The sequence below is a fragment of the Pungitius pungitius genome, chromosome 15, assembly GCF_949316345.1.
Source record: "Pungitius pungitius chromosome 15, fPunPun2.1, whole genome shotgun sequence".
NCBI classification, from domain to species: Eukaryota; Metazoa; Chordata; class Actinopteri; order Perciformes; family Gasterosteidae; genus Pungitius; species Pungitius pungitius.
Window position 1 is genome coordinate 7,616,023 of NC_084914.1, and position 20,076 is coordinate 7,636,098.

At 47.2% G+C, this 20,076-nt stretch overlaps 2 protein-coding genes across 7 annotated transcripts; both read left to right on the forward strand.

Annotated features, from left to right (window-relative positions):
- Positions 1-40: 40 nt before the first annotated feature.
- Positions 41-16,771, forward strand: myoc (myocilin). 6 transcript variants are annotated; one of them, XM_037459216.2, is made up of 4 exons: positions 41-483; positions 13,374-14,456; positions 14,971-15,075; positions 15,181-16,771. In XM_037459216.2, exons 2-4 carry the CDS (start codon positions 13,985-13,987, stop codon positions 15,981-15,983), a joined length of 1,380 nt encoding a protein of 459 aa, XP_037315113.2. In that variant the 5' UTR covers positions 41-483; positions 13,374-13,984; the 3' UTR covers positions 15,984-16,771. The 6 variants fall into 6 exon arrangements, with proteins under 6 accessions (XP_037315113.2, XP_037315114.2, XP_037315116.2 ...); XM_037459217.2 differs by having other exon boundaries at positions 13,378-14,456; XM_037459219.2 differs by having other exon boundaries at positions 41-191.
- Positions 16,772-17,699: 928 nt separating this feature from the next.
- LOC119209714 (peroxiredoxin-6-like) lies at positions 17,700-19,607 on the forward strand. Its single transcript, XM_037459224.2, has 5 exons — positions 17,700-17,938; positions 18,357-18,513; positions 18,875-19,024; positions 19,126-19,272; positions 19,420-19,607. Exons 1-5 carry the CDS (start codon positions 17,811-17,813, stop codon positions 19,546-19,548), a joined length of 711 nt encoding a protein of 236 aa, XP_037315121.1. The 5' UTR covers positions 17,700-17,810; the 3' UTR covers positions 19,549-19,607.
- The last annotated feature ends 469 nt before the right edge of the window (positions 19,608-20,076 follow it).

Genomic DNA, 20,076 nt, shown 5'->3' on the forward strand with positions numbered 1-20,076 from the left:
GAAAAGCTCGGGATTGGAGTCGGAGGCAGTATAACCCGGCGCCTCATTGGCCGGACAAGTACAGGTTAGGCTTACCTGAGCCCGCCTCCTGTTTACATCCGTGCCATTTCTGCCGCTGTGAGTCATGCGGCACGGCTGCGCATCGCTGAGACGGAGGAGGTGGATGTGCTTCCTTCAGATCCCTGCAGTAGGTGCAGAAAACCAGCCGTCGTAAATCCCATACACATTGCATGCATGGAACGCACGGCACGGCTGTCACCTTACTTTGCGCACAATAATGTGACGGCCCGCATCCTTTATGACTTTGACAACGTAGGCACCCGTTTGAAATCATCCAAAAGGGTTCGCGTTAAAAAAAAAAAAAAGTGGAATGATTGGTCTCGGACGGTCCCTGCCGACCGATGTTGGTAGAGGTGATCACGCGGAAAGGACACTGCCAATCGGCCTTAACCTCTCCAAGGAGAACCTCTGCAGATAACAAGGGTTTGTCATCCACTGCATGTGAACATTAGATGATCTAATTTGCTCATCGAGCCCCTCTACGAAGAGGTACATAGAGGTTGAAAAGGGATCTGATGGGATCCTTCTATCTCCCCGTGACTGTCAAATCTGATCGATTTGGTCAGTATTAGCCGTTTGCATTGCGGTTATGCTTTGGAGATGGGTCAAGTCGGCACATCAGTTGTAGTGAGCTGGACTAACACCAGGTGGCGATAAAAGTATAACCAATGTAGCTGTGAGTTTGGTCCTGATTTACGCCCAGTTGTCATTATTTGTTAAAAATGAGTTACAAAATAATTGAGTCATGTGAGACACATTATCAAGTCAAATAAAATCACATAATAACGAAAATGAAAGCTAATCTATAGCTTAGGATATTGTGAAGAGCTTTCCAGGGATGTCTGACAGGGCAATGCGTACCCTGTGACGTTACCTGACAGGGACAAGTATCCAGTGACATCAACGTCCTTCCTACCCCTCCTCTCCCCCTCGCTCTTCATCCCCAACCCTCACCTTCATCTCCCAAAGACACTGTTTCTTAAGAGGTCTGCATTAATGGTCAGTGTAGGACTTAAAATTATAGGTGGGCCTGTTTTTAAGATCAGGGCCTGTGCACCTTGGATGATTTAGCGGTCTCAAAGCTGCACGATTTCCCCAGCTTGTTCTAGGAAATACACATATTTACTATAAGCTGGATGTTTCAGCTATACCTTTTTTACTAAACCAAATCAAACAAAGACATTGTGTCCACACATTTACTGCTTTTCTATGCAAAACAGTATCAAGAACCGCAGCATTGTATAGTATTAAAACCACAACATAGAACATCCACTTAATTAAGTAGATATTGTGTGTGGGGGTTTGCGCGCGCATTTTAGGACAGATGCTGCAGCGATGTGAAAAACAGATACTTGGCATTAGGACAAAGGGAGTCGAGGGAGACTCCTAGTTACCAACATGGTACCGTCACTGCCATGAATCATCCATTACCCATGCTTCATTGCTTCATTGCAGCACCGCGTTCGGACCGGGCGGTGCTGTCCGCTCGCCAATGCCCTTGCTGTGGCCAGTGTGAGCCTGATCCCCTTTGGGTGCTGCAGTTGCCAACAAGGTGACGGTTGTTTTCAGCGAAGCCCTAAAAGAAGTCACAGAGAGTCCTGCAGGCGCAGCTGTCAAATTTGATACAGCCTTAGATTTAAATCTGCTTACAGGGAAAGCGTTCACGTGACCGTGGCGCTTTCTTCCTTTCTCAAATGAGATTACAGGTCAACTGAGATAAGCTAAGGACAATTATGTGAGCTCCTGTCATTTCCAGATGAGAAGACACCATGTTTGGCAGACGATTCATGGTTTTAATGGTTTGAGGCAAATATAAATGAACAGACACACTGTTTTCTTCACTTTCCATCGTTGCAGCCCATTAGGCACCAAAGACGCTAAATCTCAGGCTGACTTGTACTACAGTGGCAAAGCCCTCTTGTTAGACTGTTATCAGTGGGGAGAAAACAGTGGCCCTCATTATATAACCCACAACTTTAAACATTTCATTCATATACTGCACAACACACACACACACACAATGAGGGAATAACATTTTGGTAGGAAAAGAGGAATTTACTGACACTGAATGTGGGTATTATAACCAGAAGAATCTGGTAAACCTATAATTATAAAAACAGCATGCCTATAGGGTGATGCTCTCGCAAAATATGTTTCAGGATTTTCACACTATGTACTTAGATGATGCAACGTCAAAAAAGACAGATACAAACTGTGGAGAATTCACAAGGCCACACTTAAAGAGTAAACATAAAGCATTGCATTTCTCTGCCAAACATCCACTATGTTTATTTTATTATGCATCTTAAAAAATACACTTAAGAGAGGATTAATTGGACTTATATTTTTACATACATTTTTTGACATTATGACGCTAAGTACCTGTAGTATCCGACTTATTATGCCATTTTTAATCATTCTAGTTGTGTGGCTCTGGGGAAAGCTACGTTGTCATGTTGGCCTCGATTGTATTTGGTCATTATTAAAAGTTAATTATTTTGTACAATAATCACAAATCCGATGTCAGAAATCCCATTGGCTTTTTGTTGAGGGAAAAACGTGCAATGCATATCCCTCGGTTAGCCTACGAATAACTACACCCCAGCAGGACCGTGTTTCTACCACTGCTTCCTCCCGTCCCTTTTGGCTTTTAACACATTTCGACAATTCCATGAAATGCATGTTGAAAAACAGCGCATCTGTCAATGTCAATGTCAATGTCAATTTTATTTATAAAGCGCATTTACAGACGGCTTAGCCGCACCAAAGTGCTTCACAACAAAGTGTAATAAGGTAGGCACAAAACAAAAGAAGGGTTACAGTTAAAATAAGTTAAGAAAATGCAGTAAATGAACATTTAAATCAAAACACAGGGGCGTAAAGGGAGACACTAGCCAAAGGCAAGTGAAAAGAGGTGGGTCTTTAGAAGGGACTTAAAAACATTTAGAGATCTGCACAAGTGAGCTCCTGCAGCTCTGCTAGATGCAACTAAATAGACCATCAGTTCACGTGTCGGACTCAAGTCACATCACACGCAATGATTGACATTAAGGAATCGATGATGCCATTTCATAAGAACTTTAAGAACCACATCTCTCCCCGGACTCATTGGAAAGAGCTACTCCCGACACCACGTGTGAAGTAGGTGGCATCTGTTTGCATGTTCCACCGTCTGTGTTTTTCACTAGGGAACCGTCTGGGTGAGTAATGAGAACCTCTGGTGGCAACACCTGCATTAAGACCTAACCACAGCCTCTGTGCTGCTGTGAGACCGGGGCTTTCGTGTGTGTGTGTGTGTGTGTGTGTGTGTGTGTGTGTGTGTAGGCTGGCGATCCTCTGTGATTATACCCTCACAGTCGCAGCACGCCATTTTTAATGCTTTTCTCAGAAACACATCCCACTGACCCCCACAACCCCCGTGGGCCCACTCAGCTAACACTACGCAACCGTAAAACCCTCATTTTCATTCTGCTCCATCAATTGCTCAGTATGGATCCAACACAGTGACTCACATGCGCTCCGGCAGCTCGCATCACAACGCGTGCAGATGGGGGTGCCTCACTCTCAGAAGAAGTTCAGTTACAAAACGTCCCTTTGAGGTGGGAGGTTGTGTTCAAGGTCGTTGAACTGGGTCTTCGCGTCTAAATGGCATTGCAAAGCAGGAAGCCAGACGGGCACTAATGAAATGGCATGTTATGCAACACCTCACACCTGTAAATGCACATCTGGCGAGCCAACAATTGTTCTGTGGGAGTGTTTTTCTAATTTGTTATTCGTCGGTGAATGGAAACTTATGATGTCAACGTCTTAACGAGTCAGTGTGAGCTGGCTCATGATCTAAATACCCACAAGCCAATCTTCCTGCTCTATAAAACGTCTTCAGCCTGACTCTCTTCAAATCACGGATCAGATCGTAGTGGCTCCTGTGCAAGCAATCTCAGCAATCCCACTGTTTCTCTCATTAGTTTTGTTTTTCTGCAAAGTCCCTCCTCATCCCTGCTTCCTGTTGCGTAATATTATGGAACTCACACTGAAACAAACGCAGCAGTAAAAATGTCCCCATAGAGTTGAACAGTGGAAATCCTAAACTGCCAAGAATTCTGGGATTGTGCTTTAAAAAGGGCTTTTGAAATAACCGCTACAATAACAATGATGTAAACTATTTTAGCAATTTTGCTGTCTGAATGGGTTACTCCTATATTGTTTATGACTCTTCTTGTTTGTGTGAGGCACCTTTATGTGGTAACACAATTGGGATTTTATATAGGCAAAACATGTTATTATAATAGTTGAAAGCATTCATGAGAATCGCAGATTTTATTGTGTTGTACAGCATTGATTGGGGGGGGAACCAGGTAAAGCGGAACCAAAGTGCGAGTGGCGTTGCATCGCGCCGCCTAGAGTGACGGACGCCTTACTTTTCTCATATTGAGATTGAGATCTAAAGATGGCGGTTCGTTCATTCTCTCGCTAACAAAGGGATTCTGTTTTCCAGGTTCGTACTCAGTGGTAAAAGCAAGAACTGTTTCCTCACGGGGTGTGTTGTAACTGTTGCGGGTTGGAAGTTGAATGTTTAGTGGGTGGAGCCGAGTGGGAGAGCCGCGTTCGTGATCGCGGGAGAGGGCGTGTGTCGACTATGGCGCGCGCAGTTGCTCAGCATGAGCGTATGGATACTCTGAATGTATGGGTTGGTGCATTGGTGTCCTCACTCCCCAGCGGTGCCTTATTCATTTAGTTTGTGAATATCCTGACAGTTTGTGAATATGTTGTAAATAGTGAGAAAAGAGAGAGATGTTAAAATGTAGAAGAAATAATATTACGGTTACTGTTTGTTATTGTGACCTGATGTATTGTAATAAACATATTGAGATTGAGATCTAAAGATGGCGGTTCGTTCATTCTCTCGCTAACAAAGGGATTCTGTTTTCCAGGCGGACATCGAGGTGAGAGTAACGAACCCCATAACGAATCTTTTTGTTACTGCCGTTACTTCCCATTTGAAACCGGTAACAAACTGTGGGGGCTCGTCCGGGATCACTCCTCATCACAACCATTGGGGGAGCTGATCCAGAGATACAAGAACCACGCGACCAAGGTGACGAGACGCTGCTGCCGGCCAGGAGTCAACCCGTGGGTGTCCGAGGAGGGAGGTCAAAGAGAGAAGGGATCTCCGTCTCGCTTAGGAGCCGCACTGTTGATCCTGAGGCCAGCGCACGTTACTCACCGGGGAGCCAGCGCTCGCTACTTTCCAGAGGGCTACACGCTGATCCTGTGACCATCGCACACCAGCAGCACACTGTGATTGGGAGGTCAACACACCCACACACGCCATTTAAGACACTACGGCGCTGATTTACTGAACTCAGAAACGGACATCAGAACTACACACCATGTCGGCAACGCGTAAAGAATTAGTATGGGGCATCAAGAAACAACTATTCAGACTCTCAAGCGCCGACATATTTCAGGTTGCAAAAGACATTGCAATTAGTAGTCAAGATGAAAAAGAGCTGAATGTGAATGATGAAGAAGACTGCATGGAGTATGTAGTCTCCTACATGCAATCTGACGCTTTACTGGACCTTGAGGATGAGGGTATGAGTCAGCTGTTGGTTTTAAATGATTTGATAGGTAGAGTAATTGATGTTGATGCTCCTAATCTGCCAGTGGGTACATTGAGTGATGGTAGCACACACGTTACACCTAGTCAAAGTCCATCCACTACAGGTCCAAACCCTACAACACAACCTCACTCTAGCGCTCATACCAATACAACAACACAGCCATTAGAAGAACTGAGGAAAGTCTATGAAGAACTGGGTGAGAAACTGAGACGACAAGAATGTACAGTGACCACATCACCCCCAACTCACCTCCACCAGGGTGAATCAGAGTTACACTACATGCCCCTGATGAACTCAGAGAGACCAGTACTACTGAAAGACCTTTCCTACCTGCAGCGCAGAGACTTTAAGGTACATGGTGGTCAGGTTGGGGATCAGAACTCTGATTTAAATTACAACAACATCAGTAAACAAATCGACGAGGGAGTGAAAGAGGGCTTTGCTGAAGCAGAAGTGGTGAGAGGGGTGTTGAGGATCATCAAACCAGGTGCTTTTAAAGATATGCTGGTAAACAAAGACTCAATTACAGTATCTGAACTCAAAGGTTTCCTCAGGTCTCACCTCGGAGAGAAAGCAACAACCGAGATGTTCCAGGAATTAATGTGTGCCAGACAAGCAGACCAAGAATCGCCACAGCAGTTCCTCTATCGCATGATTGGACTTAAGCAGAAAATCCTTTTCCAGTCCCGACAGGCCAGTGCAGACATTTCTTATGATCCCAAGACCATCCAGGAGGTGTTCCTCCATACCATCTACCAGGGCCTTGGGATAAAACACGCTGACCTCCGACAGAGACTGAGACCTCTAATTTCAAACAGTCAAGTCACGGACGAGGAAATCCTTCGCCAGGTCATGGAAATAATGAGTGACGAGAATGAACGCCAGCGCCGACTGGGCCAACCCTCACGACAAAAGGTAACACAAGCACATAGTGCCAAGGTTGAGACAGGTGACCTTAACAACAATAACAAGTCACGAGACACATCATCAGACAAGGAAAACCATCAGACAATACAACAGCTCACTTCTCAGGTAGAGGCCCTGACACGCATGGTGGCTTCTTTGATAGAGCAGCGGACAGAAAATACTCGGGTGACTTACCCTCCTCCTCAGCCGACCTCTAACATGTCTGTCCAACCACAGCGGAGACAACCTATAGTCCAGGCGAGAGGAAGAACAGCTCGATGTCCGGAGTGTACAGAACGGAATGTGCAGGAGTGTAACCATTGCTTTGTGTGTGGAGAAACAGGACACAGAGCAGTGGGATGCCTTCAACGAGTCAGGGTGCAGGGAAACGGAGCTCGGTCTTTGTCGAGGGACGCTCAGAGACCGGAGAGCAGCTTCAGTCCCAAACATTAACAAATGACAAACAAATAACAAGACACCCCAAGCAAAACAAACAGCAACATTCACATGTATTGACCAGCCAGAGTAACATCGCTTGCAAAGCACCCCTAATTGGGAAGAAAAGTCTGCTGAAATGTTTGATTGGCGGGTACCCAGCTACAGTCTTGTTTGATTCAGGCTCGCAAGTGAGCATAATTGACCAACAATGGACTGAAACTCACATTCCTACTCATATCTTGAGACCTCTTTCGGAGCTTTTAGAGGAAGAACTCGGCGTCTATGCAGTCACTGGCCATGCTGTCCCCTACACTGGATGGGTTGAACTCACTGTTAATCTTGCCGGTAATGAAGACCCAAATCTAACTATACAGGCCCCTTTCCTGGTCAGTCCCCTGCCACTGCCCCAGCCCCTTCTAGGAGCCAATGTACTCCAGGAGATCATCAGAAGGAAAGAGTCCTCTGGCGGTGCAGTTGCAACGGTGGTCAGCCTTCTCCGCAGTGCCTTCGGAATAGAGGAGGAACAGGTGGAGGCTATTGTGAATTTCATCCAGGTGCCTCCTAGAACATACGGTGATCCAGTCATTATTAGAGTGGGCCAAGAGCATACCATCGTTCCCCCTGGCAGAACAGTCCATGTATGGTGTAGGGTACCACCAAACTTTGATGTCTCAAACCCCACTGTTTTATACGAACCAACAGAGGGAAGCGCTGTATTAGAGCAGTTGAGTGTAGGAGAAGGCCTCTTGAAAATTAGTCACACCCGACGGCCGTATGTTAAGGTGCCCATCGCCAATCACTCAAAGCATGAGGTCACCCTGCCAAGGAGAACCACTCTGGGAACCATTCAACATGTTATCAAGGTCATTGAGACTGATGCACCAGAGTCACATCAAGCTGATCCCGCACCAAGAAAGACTACCTCAGTCGATGTTAAGGCCGTCGCTTCTCCCAGCATCTCTCCACCTGAGTCCTGGCTTCCTCCGGTTGATATCAGTCACCTCAGCCCTGAACAACAACAGGCAGTAAAGAAAGTGCTCTACGAGGAATGTGGAGCATTTGCTCGTGACAGTGACGATATAGGGTGTATCCCCTCCCTACAGATGGAGATCAGGACTAAGGACGACATCCCAGTTCAGAGGGCCTACGCGTCCATCCCAAAACCACTCTACAGGGAAGTTAAGGAATACATCCAGGAGTTGTTGGTTAAAGGGTGGATTGTGAAGTCCCAGTCGCCCTATTCAGCCCCTGTCATCTGTGTGAGGAAGAAGGATGGGTCCTTACGCCTGTGTGTCGACTACCGGCTCCTCAACAACAAGACCGTGCCGGACCGTCACCCTCTTCCCAGAATTCAGGACCTCACGGACTCCCTGGGAGGATATGCCTGGTTTTCGATCCTCGATCAGGGCAAAGCCTACCACCAAGGCTTTATTGCCGAAGGATCAAGGTACCTGACCGCATTCATTACTCCATGGGGGCTCTATGAGTGGGTTTGAATACCCTTTGGACTATCGAATGCCCCAGCAGCTTTTCAAAGGAGCATGGAAAGTATGCTTGACACACTCAGAGATGAATGCTGCATCCCTTACCTCGACGACGTGTTGTGCTTCTCCAGGTCCTTTGAGGAGCATGTGGAAGTGCTACGCAGAGTCCTCCAAGCCTTGCAACAACATGGGGTAAAGCTGAAGCCGGAGAAATGCGAGCTCTTCCGCAAGGAGGTCCGGTATGTTGGCCGGTTGGTGTCAGCGGAAGGAGTAAAAATGGACCCCAAAGACCTTGAAGCAGTACGGGCATTGAAAGACAAGAAGCCACAGACGGTTGGGGATGTCAGGCAGTTGCTTGGGTTTCTGAGCTATTATCGAACATATGTGCAGGACTTTTCTCGTATTGCCAAGCCCCTATACGACCTGCTCCAGTCAAAGCCCAGCACCCCTCCGACCAAAACGTCAGGAGGGAAAACAAAAGGCAGTCAGCAGTCCTCCCGTACTCCGGTAGAGTGGGATATGCAACACCAACAGATCCTTGAACAGCTTGTGGACCGGCTGACCAAACCCCCAGTGCTGGCGTATCCCGATTTCAACCAGCCCTTTACACTCCACACAGATGCTTCCCAAAAAGGTCTCGGTGCCGTCCTTTATCAGAACCAGGATGGGAAGATGAGGGTGGTTGGGTACGGGTCACGCACGCTAACATCAGCGGAACGAAATTATCACCTGCACAGCGGGAAGATAGAATTTCTCGCATTGAAGTGGGCAATATGTGAGAAGTTCCGTGACTACTTATTCTACGCTCCACACTTCACAGTCTTCACGGACAATAATCCCCTCACATACATCCTGAGTTCTGCCAAACTGAACGCCGTGGGTCACCGGTGGGTGGGGCAACTGGCCGATTTCAACTTTGATATCAAATACCGGCCAGGCAAAACCAACATCGATGCTGACACTTTATCGCGCTGCCCACTGGACATTGACACCTTCATGGCTGGATGTTCGGAAGAGATATCGGAGGAGGCAGTATGTGCTGTATGGGAAGGAAGCCAAAGAGCACAACAAGGGGACGTGGCCTGGGTGGCAGCCCTCAACCTAACATCCCAAAGCCAACCTCAAGTTGAGACTCTGCCGGAAGTCAGTCATGATGAGCTCGTGAGAGGACAAAGAAAAGACCCCGCTATAGGGAAAGTGATGGCGCTGAAGGAAAACGACACACCACCAACGGAGAATGACAAAGAAAGAATGGACACACAGGCAAGGAGGCTATTAAGAGAGTGGAGCAGGTTGTACATAGAGAATGACCTTCTCTACAGGAAGAGTGCAGGTCGACAACAACTGGTCCTGCCCGGCACCTACAAACGAACAGTACTCACCCAGCTGCATAACAACATGTGCCATGTTGGCGTTGAAAAGGTTCTGAGCCTGGCGAGGGAGCGATTCTACTGGCCTTTCATGAAAAGAGACATAGAGGAGTACGTGACCAGAAAGTGCTCTTGCATTAAGCAGAAGAAGCCAGCCACTCATGAAAGAGCACCAATGGGAAGTATAACATCAAATTCGCCCCTTGAGTTGGTGTGTATCGATTTCCTTCACCTAGAAGCCTGCCGTGGTGGATACGAGTATATCCTGGTAGTGGTTGATCACTTTACAAGATTTGCACAGGCCTACCCTACCAGGAACAAGGCTGGTAAGACGGCAGCTGACAGGCTTTTCAATGATTTCATTCCCAGATTTGGGTACCCGGCCAAACTACACCATGACCAGGGTCGGGAGTTTGAAAATGAACTCTTCAGAACTCTCAGGCAGTTAGCTGGTGTCGCCCACTCAAGGACTTCTCCATATCACCCCCAGGGAAATCCAGCAGAGAGGTTCAACCGCACGTTGTTGCAAATGCTCCGCACCTTGGGAGAGAAAGAGAAAGAGAATTGGAAAGACCACCTGCCCCATGTGCTCCAGGCGTACAATTGTACAAGGCACGAGGCCACAGGTTTTTCCCCACACTATTTGCTGTATGGCCGCCATCCTCGTCTACCAGTAGACATCCTCTTTGGTCTCATAACAGATGAGGGAGCTGAAACTAATGGACCAGGAGGATACGCTGAGAGATGGGCAGGAAAAATGGTGGAGGCATACAGAATAGCAGACGCAAACAGTCGACAGTCCAGCTCCAAAGGCAAGAGATCCTACGATAAACGGAGCCGAGGTGTAGTTCTTCAGCCTGGGGACAGAGTCCTGGTACGCAATCTGAGTGAACGAGGGGGCCCTGGAAAGCTCAGACCGTACTGGGAGCAGCTGATCTACATAGTGAGAGAACAGGTTGGAGATAATCCTGTCTACAAAGTAAGTCCGGAGGCCGGAGGCCGACCAGTCCGCACTCTACACAGGAACCTCCTGTTGCAAGTCAACGACCTACCTGTAGAGCCACCTCAGGACACAACAAACAACACAGCTGAGTCACGGAAGAGAAAGAAGAGAGTTCCAGACCGCCCGAAACCCATGCATGAGACACAAGACTCAAATATAAGTGACTCGGAGGAAGATGAAGGCGCGCCTCGATACTGGTTGCGGATACCGAAGGAGAAGCCAAGAGTTGAAAGTTGCTTACCGGTGCCGCATGTGAATCCTGATTGCCGAAACAGTTCCGACCAGGAAGAGACACACCTGGGAGACACAAGTTATGCAGAACCTGAACAGGACAGGGAGAGTGTTAGGGGCGAGGAACAAGAAACATCCAGTGAGGAAGAACAGTGTATGGAGCTGCAGCAACCAGGAACCGTTCAAGATGAACTGTATGCTGTCCATCAAGAGAACAATGTCCCCACACCACAACCTGAACATCAGGTCCCACTGAGACAGTCCACAAGGGAGAGACGGCCAAAATGTGTGTTCACTTATCCATCCCTGGGTCAACCCGCTTATCACCCTCGGCCCACTGTGAGTGCAGTTGGAATACAGCCAGTACCGTGTATTTACCAGAGTCTCAATGGACCATACCTCCACCATTTCCAACCTCCGTCCATGCCACCATACCCGTACCTGCCTGTAGTGTACCCAGCTCACTGGAGATGAGAAGCCATGAAAGACAATTACACATTCCATATTCCGATGATATCTGGCGCACACCTTATAGAACAGATAGGATACATTAATTAAGAGTTGAAATATGTTGTGTAAAAAAAAAATAAAAAAAAAATAAAAATGTGAATGTTCAGAGTGAAATTGTTCAGAATATCTTGTGTCAGGAGCCACTTTTATTTTGTTGGGGAGTGTGTGAGGCACCTTTATGTGGTAACACAATTGGGATTTTATATAGGCAAAACATGTTATTATAATAGTTGAAAGCATTCATGAGAATCGCAGATTTTATTGTGTTGTACAGCATTGATTGGGGGGGGAACCAGGTAAAGCGGAACCAAAGTGCGAGTGGCGTTGCATCGCGCCGCCTAGAGTGACGGACGCCTTACTTTTCTCATATTGAGATTGAGATCTAAAGATGGCGGTTCGTTCATTCTCTCGCTAACAAAGGGATTCTGTTTTCCAGGTTCGTACTCAGTGGTAAAAGCAAGAACTGTTTCCTCACGGGGTGTGTTGTAACTGTTGCGGGTTGGAAGTTGAATGTTTAGTGGGTGGAGCCGAGTGGGAGAGCCGCGTTCGTGATCGCGGGAGAGGGCGTGTGTCGACTATGGCGCGCGCAGTTGCTCAGCATGAGCGTATGGATACTCTGAATGTATGGGTTGGTGCATTGGTGTCCTCACTCCCCAGCGGTGCCTTATTCATTTAGTTTGTGAATATCCTGACAGTTTGTGAATATGTTGTAAATAGTGAGAAAAGAGAGAGATGTTAAAATGTAGAAGAAATAATATTACGGTTACTGTTTGTTATTGTGACCTGATGTATTGTAATAAACATATTGAGATTGAGATCTAAAGATGGCGGTTCGTTCATTCTCTCGCTAACAAAGGGATTCTGTTTTCCAGGCGGACATCGAGGTGAGAGTAACGAACCCCATAACGAATCTTTTTGTTACTGCCGTTACTTCCCATTTGAAACCGGTAACATTTGCATTGTAATTTCTAAAGGAACTGTATGTATTCTACGGTGCAGCTTTAACCTTTCTGTCACAATCAAGAAGGGAGAATGAAGAAAAGGTTTCACAGAATAGTTTGGTTTTGTCTTCCTTTTGGTCTTCAGTGTGGTATGTCCTGTATACGAATAGCTACACGGAGGTCTAGTATCTAAACACAGCAACACACTGCAAGCACAACCTTCCTCAGTGTATTCTCAGCTCAAGCGGCGCATGTTGAGCACTTCAGCAGACAAGCTTCGAGTCCTGGCTCGCTTGGCCGGCGAGCATGAACAGAGAATCCCTGGGGAAAAGGATGTTTGCATGTTAGGATTCCCTTGTTCTCATTCACCTGTAGATAGCGAAAAGAAAGGCTGAGGGGATAGTTTGCAGTATAATAACCTTTAGTCTCCACTATTATTTGTTCAGTCAACAGAAAATCCATGGCTTTTATGCTTATTTTAAGCCATGTTTTAAGCTTAGCTATCAGCTGGGCTCTCGAGAGTTGGCCCATCTGTTCATAGGTCGGTCCATCACTTTGGTTGCGACTGACATGTCACAGAATCTGTTGGATGAGTTGCTTTGCAACTGTATGGAGATGATTTACTTACTTATCTGTAGTAGTTTTCTGAGGAAAATAAATAGTGCATATATTAACATTTCAGGAACACTAACAGCAGACAGTAAACAAAGTGCACAATATAGTGAACACGTGGAGAAGTCAGGCAGGTTGTGTTTCCGTGGGTTTGTTAAGACGAAAGAGTAACCACGCTGCGTCTTCATTGCCAGCCAGATCGCGAGCGTATCTTCTGGTCCCAGACATCCAGCTGTGCACAGGTGTGCCCTCGGCTCCTCTGAAGGACCAGTCCGCTTTGCAGTTAAGGCTTTGGCGACTGATGGCTTCAGATTCCTAGACTCTTACTCTGCCTGGAGCTCAACTTTCACCCCATACCCAGTCCATAAAACGGTTGTTTTATTTGAAAAATACCTCAGTAAAGGACTCTGCAGCTGACAGAGAGTGACTACACACATGAAAAGATGCTGTCCAGTCAAAACAACCTGCCGAGACACAGTGAAATCATAACAGGAAAACATGTTTTTCACCGACAGCACGGGATTGTTTCACAGTATCAGTGGAAACAAGACACACACCCACCTGGCTGCTTCCCTCCCTGCCACACTCCTCGACCCCTCCCACTCAGTAAACTGTATAAATGTCCTACTCTCACCCATGCTGGGGTTCCGACACTGACCTCCACCGACCACAGATACTCAGGCGGAAAAGGACAAATATATATATATTATATATATATATATCTCAAGTAGTGGCACTTGACCGACCAAAGGAGTTGTACCGCTGCTAAAACCAGAAGACCGTCAACTCAGTCTGAGCCTCCAGGATGTGGCTCCAGGTGTCTCTCCTGTGTCTGTCCTGCTTAACTCTGCCCGGCCAGAGCCAGGGCCAAGACCGAGCCTCCCTCCGCCGCTCCAATGACCACGCAGGGCTCTGCCACTACACTTTCACCGTGGCCAGTCCGGAGGAGTCCGCCTGCTCCGGAACCGGCATGAAACCGGAGATGGACGGAGTGTCGTCCCGACTCACCGTGCTGGAGGCTTTGGTCAGCCGCCTGATAGCAGGAGCGGATGCGGGCCCCAGGGCCAGCGGGGAGGACGGAATCCAGGGAGCCTACTCGCAGGTGACGAGGGAAAGAAATCAGCTGGAGCAGGACAAGGAGCGTCTGAACGGGCAGGTCCAGGAGCTGCAGAGGCGGCTGGCCGAGCTGAGTCAGGAGGCAGAAAGCCTCAGGCAGAGACCGTGCCAGCAGACACACAGCTCAGGGGGACCTCAGAGGGACAACAGACCAGCCAGTGGTATGTACATCAGCGGGTAGATGGAAAACACATGACTCACAATGTGACCTCTGCGTAAGACTGCAGCGTTTTGAGAAGTTTTCATCTTTTGGGAAGCTGTTATAAAAACAAAGATATGTATTTTTTCTCTTCTGTGTTGATGTTTTTTGTTTTTCTTATAAGCATATGTGTGTTTGAGAGTGAAGATTGTCTTGTGGCAGCAGGTCAGTTTCTCAGTTAACTGTGGGGACTGGAATTTGCAGCGCAGGCTCTTCTTTAATGGCTCCCCTTTGCATTTCTGTTTACGTGCATGTGATCATTTTAGAGGAGGAGGAATAGCAGGGTTATGGGGCGACCTGCTGTGCTCAGAGGCAAGTAAATAAATGTTATCTGTGAGATGGGACTGACCTGTTGTTTAACTGCAGATATGCATACTGTATGTTTTTTTTTTTTTACTAATAATTCCTTACCAGCAGGTAGCCAGTGTATCATTTTGCGATTTTATACATATTACACCATCACCTTGTTTCCCCAGACCCAGCATTAAACCTTGGGAATGGTGCTTACCAGGAGATGAAGGCTGAGGTTAAAGAGGTTCTGGCATCCGTCCTCATTCCCGAGGAAAATCACAACTTCACAGGCAAGTTGGGGGTTTTACGGATGCCAATGAAGCGGCTCAAACGATGAGGTGGCAACGCAAATATATAACAAATACTGTGCAGTTCAACTCTCTTCTTTCTTCCAGGCTGCGGAGAGCTGCAGTCCGTGGGAGATCCGGTGTTGCACAGGAAGGCTGACAGCATTACAGGGAAGTACGGAGTGTGGCTGCAGGACCCCGAGCCTCAGGGCGCTCAGTACAGCAACGAGACCGTGTGGCGCATCGACGCCGTCGGTAAAGATGTCCGTCAGCTCTTTGCATATGAAGACATGGATCAGTTGTCCCAAGGCTTCCCTATGAAGGTTCTGGTGCTGCCAGAGCCTATGGAGAGCACGGGGGGCACCATGTACCGCGGCTCCCTCTACTACCAGCGCAAACGCAGCCGCACCCTGATCCGTTACGACCTGACCTCTGAGAGCCTGGCGTCGCGCCGAGAGCTGCCTCACGCGGGCTTCCACGGCCAGCACCCTTACTCCTGGGGCGGCTACACTGACATCGACCTGGCGGCGGACGAGCAGGGCCTGTGGGCCATCTACAGCACCAGCAAGGCAAAGGGCGCCATCGTGATTTCCCAGCTGGATCCCGAGAGCCTGGAGGTGAGGAAGAGCTGGGAGACCAACATCAGGAAGAACACGGTGGCCAACGCTTTCATGGTGTGTGGACGCCTGTACACGGTGGCCAGCTACACCGCGGCAAACTCCACCGTCAACTACGTGTTTGACACCGCCACCGGCGCCGGGCGAGCCGTCGCCGTGCCCTTCAAGAACAAGTATCGTTACAACAGCATGGTGGACTACAACCACGCCCAGAGGAAGCTGTTCGCTTGGGACAACTTCCACATGGTCACCTATGACATCAGACTGGGAAGGGCCAACAACGGCCGCAGCTAAAGAGAGAAACGGGCCGGAGAGCGGGTGAATGGGATAAAACATGTAATCATTTGCATTGTTCTGAGGTCATCCCAAAGCTTTTTGCATCATTAAAATCTATTTTTTCTATTATGATTGTAAATAAGATACGGCAACAGAAATGTAATCATGAAGCAGATTAATGTGGGTGGGGCCCATATTGGTCGTTATTAAAAACAGTAATTGTGGTTTGAAATTATTTTTTTTGCGAAATATTCTATCTGTTTATAAAGGTTGACAGTATTTAAGTCTCAATAAAAAAAGAAAAATTACACACTTTCTTGTCTGTGTCATACTTTTACCATATAGTTTTTATAATATTCAAGGCCCCACTTCTCATTAGTGGTTGGAAGAAAGTCATTACATTTCTAGTACAAAATCAGAGAGACAGTTCAGAGAGTAACACTATACAGTATCTTTAGTAAAAAACAGTGGAGCTATCAGCACATCGTTAACTAGCGTTGACAGTTCAACATTCCATATATACATAGTACCTTATAGTACTTCAAAAGCAGCATGTGCCCATGTTCTCATTTGCAACCATATTCCTTGTGTCCACTGCCCTCTGTGGAGAACAGTTTGCATCTGCAAGCTGCATGGCCCACACACCCGACCAGCTCTGATGAGTTAGAGTTCATCCTATTCAATCATGCTCCTGCCTAAACATGATGCAAAGTGTGAAGGCAAAACTACAGAGGGAATAAGAGGGGAACCTTTCCCCTATAGCATGTTGGCAGTAGCCAAGCCACATGTGTCAGTGTCTGACGAGCAGCAGCCGGGACAGGCTCACTAGAGCGGCCCAACCCAATGCCAAGACCCGCATGGAGGCAGATTCCACCGGCTGGGCATAAGGAACGTGTAGCAAGAGTAGAACTCCACAAAGAAGGTAAAACATTTAAGTTCTAAAATATAATGTTTGGATTCACCATTGTTAAGCATGTCAAAGAACACACTAAAAGCTCCTTTTTTTTTACAAAGATCAACGATGTCTTGATTTACTTTACTTTTAAATGGACAAATGTTGGACGTTTATTTTCGAGAATCGTTAATTAGTATATTAAAAATGTCTGTAGATGTGTAGTCATAAAAGTATGCATATATGTACTTTAACTGGAATTATTGGGAAAAGTATTTTAATACAGTTAAAATATTGAGAAATGTTTTTGAACATGTACTTATGGGACATTTATTTTGAAGAAATCTCTAAAAATGTATAGTAAAACTATTTCATTTTTCGAGTAATCATAGAGGTCTTTAACACACATACATTGGTCTTTGCCTGGAATTATTGAGAAATTTGTTTTTATTGCAGTTGAAATACGGAGAAATTGTGTTTCTGAACTTGCAAATATAGGGCTTTTACTTTGGAAAATTACTAACTTTGTACAGTAAAAGTATTCCGTTATTTGCACAACAGTAGTGAGAATGGTCCTGAACAAACATACTTCAATTATTGTCCAGAATCTTTACTTAACGAGCTTTTATTCCGATTACTTGCCCGTAAACATCAGAAAACACGTGCACTAAAATTCAAGCGTCTGTGCCGAGTTGACCCACGGAAACCCGAGGGTCCGCTGAGTGGATCGCACCTGATTTTGTGAGCACACATTCGTTGAGGTGAACCACGGGTGTGCGTAAGTGAGTGATTTAACATCGAGATCAAATGTGACCTGGTCAATGACCCCCCCCCCCCCCCCCCATGCTCGCGTTACGCCATCCTGCGCGAGTTCTCGCTTACGTAAAAGCAGCAGCGTGTCGAGAGGAAGTTTCCGCCTCCTGGTCGTTGGGCGCCTGTCTGCGGAAGCGTGGATGAACAGAAGGGACTCGACGACGGTCACACCGAACATGCCGGGGATGCTGCTGGGCGATGTGCTTCCAAATTTCCAGGTGGAGACCACCTGCGGCCAAATTAAACTGCACGAATTTCTCGGCGATTCGTAAGTGAGCTTCTTGAATATTGACGCACTTGTGATATTTATTTGTAGGATTGACTAAAATTCAGCTCACGACGGGGAGAGAAATGACGCAAAGTTCCTGTTGGCGACTTCTGCTTTAGACCTTGACACACGGTTCTGTTGTGCGGTGGGAAACGAATCTCTGGCAGCTTCTGGATGTGGTTTGAGATGAGAATATGAAACGTCGCTTTATAGGGCAGAACCACATTGATGGCCTCGTTAAAAGAGTAACAGTGTGTTAAAAAATATATATATAGGTCACATCCTGTCAGTTTTTGATGTTCACTGTTCATGCAACCTCAGCTTGCAGGGCCCGCGTACAGAAGCACAAACCCTATCTGTGACCTGCCACATCCTCACCCACCACTTTTTCTCTTGCTTTCTTTTCTCTCAATTTCAGATGGGGAATCCTGTTCTCCCACCCCAGAGATTTCACCCCGGTGTGCACCACAGAGCTGGGCCGCGCTGCCAGACTGAGCAGCGAATTCACCAAACGCAACGTCAAGATGATCGCCCTGTCCATCGACTCTCTGGAGGACCACCACGCCTGGACCAAGGTGGGACAGCGACCGCATCAACACGCGCAGACTGACGTTTAGCATGACGAGAAAGGGAATTCTTGGATTATATCCTCGGCAGGCTGTTTTTGTGAGGTCACAGTGACCTTTAACCAATACATTCCAATCAGTTAAAGTGGATGTTTGAGCCAAATTTACAAGAAATTAGCTCAAAGGGGTCCTGAGATATTACGCTAACAATCGGATGGATTCCCAACGGCTTACAAAAGTAATTGCTAGGCAAGTAAACTGCGTATCTCAGCCAATTCTATTTTCACACGTGGTTTATATAAGACAGTGGCGCTGCGTCACAGCGGCTTTGAATCACCACCAGCTCGTGCGTCTCTACTGTACTGTACAGGACATCCTGGCATACAACGGCGAGGAGTCGGCCCGCTGCTCGCTGCCCTTTCCCATCATAGCGGACAGCAAACGGGAGCTGGCGGTCGCCCTGGGCATGCTGGACGCGGATGAGAAGGACAAAGACGGCGTGCCGCTCACTGCGCGCTGTGTGAGAGTCCAGTCCTGTCCAATCCGACCCCAAAATGCTCCGCGTGGCACACGTGCATCAAGTGATCAGTAAACCCTCGCCGGGCGCCCTTCTCTGTGCAGGTGTTCGTCATCGGGCCCGACAAAAAGCTGAAGCTGTCGGTCCTCTACCCGGCCACCACCGGGCGCAACTTCGACGAGATCCTGCGAGTGGTGGACTCCCTCCAGTTGACGGCAGGGAGACAACTGTCCACACCTGCCGACTGGAGGGTGCGTCACACCTTTTGAAAGTGACCTCTGAATTGCACCAATCATTCATTTCAGCGGCTAGCTTCAGGGATAATAGAAAAGGAATCGACCTGCTGCCGTGTAAAAAAATAAAAAAAAATAAATAACCCTGGTTTCTATGTCCTCCAGCCCGGAGACAGTGTGATGGTCCCCGCCGGCATGTCTGAGGAGGAGGCCGCCTCTTTGTTCCCAGCTGGCGTCTACTCCAAAGACCTGCCCTCTGGCAAGAGGTACCTGCGCTACACGCACCAGCCGTAGGGACCGTCCGCCAGAGACGGAATCCAGCAGCTGCCATTGAGGGTTTTTTTTTTTTTTTTTACTCCTCCCAGGAGAAAAAAAACAAAAAAAACATGAGGGTTGAATACTAACCAACGTCTTCAGGAATATGTATGATCTTTCTGAACCAGAGTTTTTACGGCATCTACAACTCCAAAAATAAAAGCTGTAATGTTCGACCCTGCTTTTCAAAAGGATGATACTTTTTTGGAAGGGCACAAGAGGAAAACAAAAGTGAGAAGCTTGTACTAACCCTAACCCATCACCGTTAAAACATTTGCATCAAATGCGTACTGATCCTCTTTTTTGGGAACAATAAAAGAGGAAATGGTTTCCAGTGCTATTTGCCTAAACAAATCTGCCACGTCTACTTCAACAAAAACCTTTCTAACGTGTTGCCAAAGGTTTTAATTATTTATTGAGAATACATGTGAAGTACTCTGTGGCGTTTAACTTAGGTCAGAGTCCGAGATGTAAGACATCGTATCCGTTCATGTGAGTATTTTCACT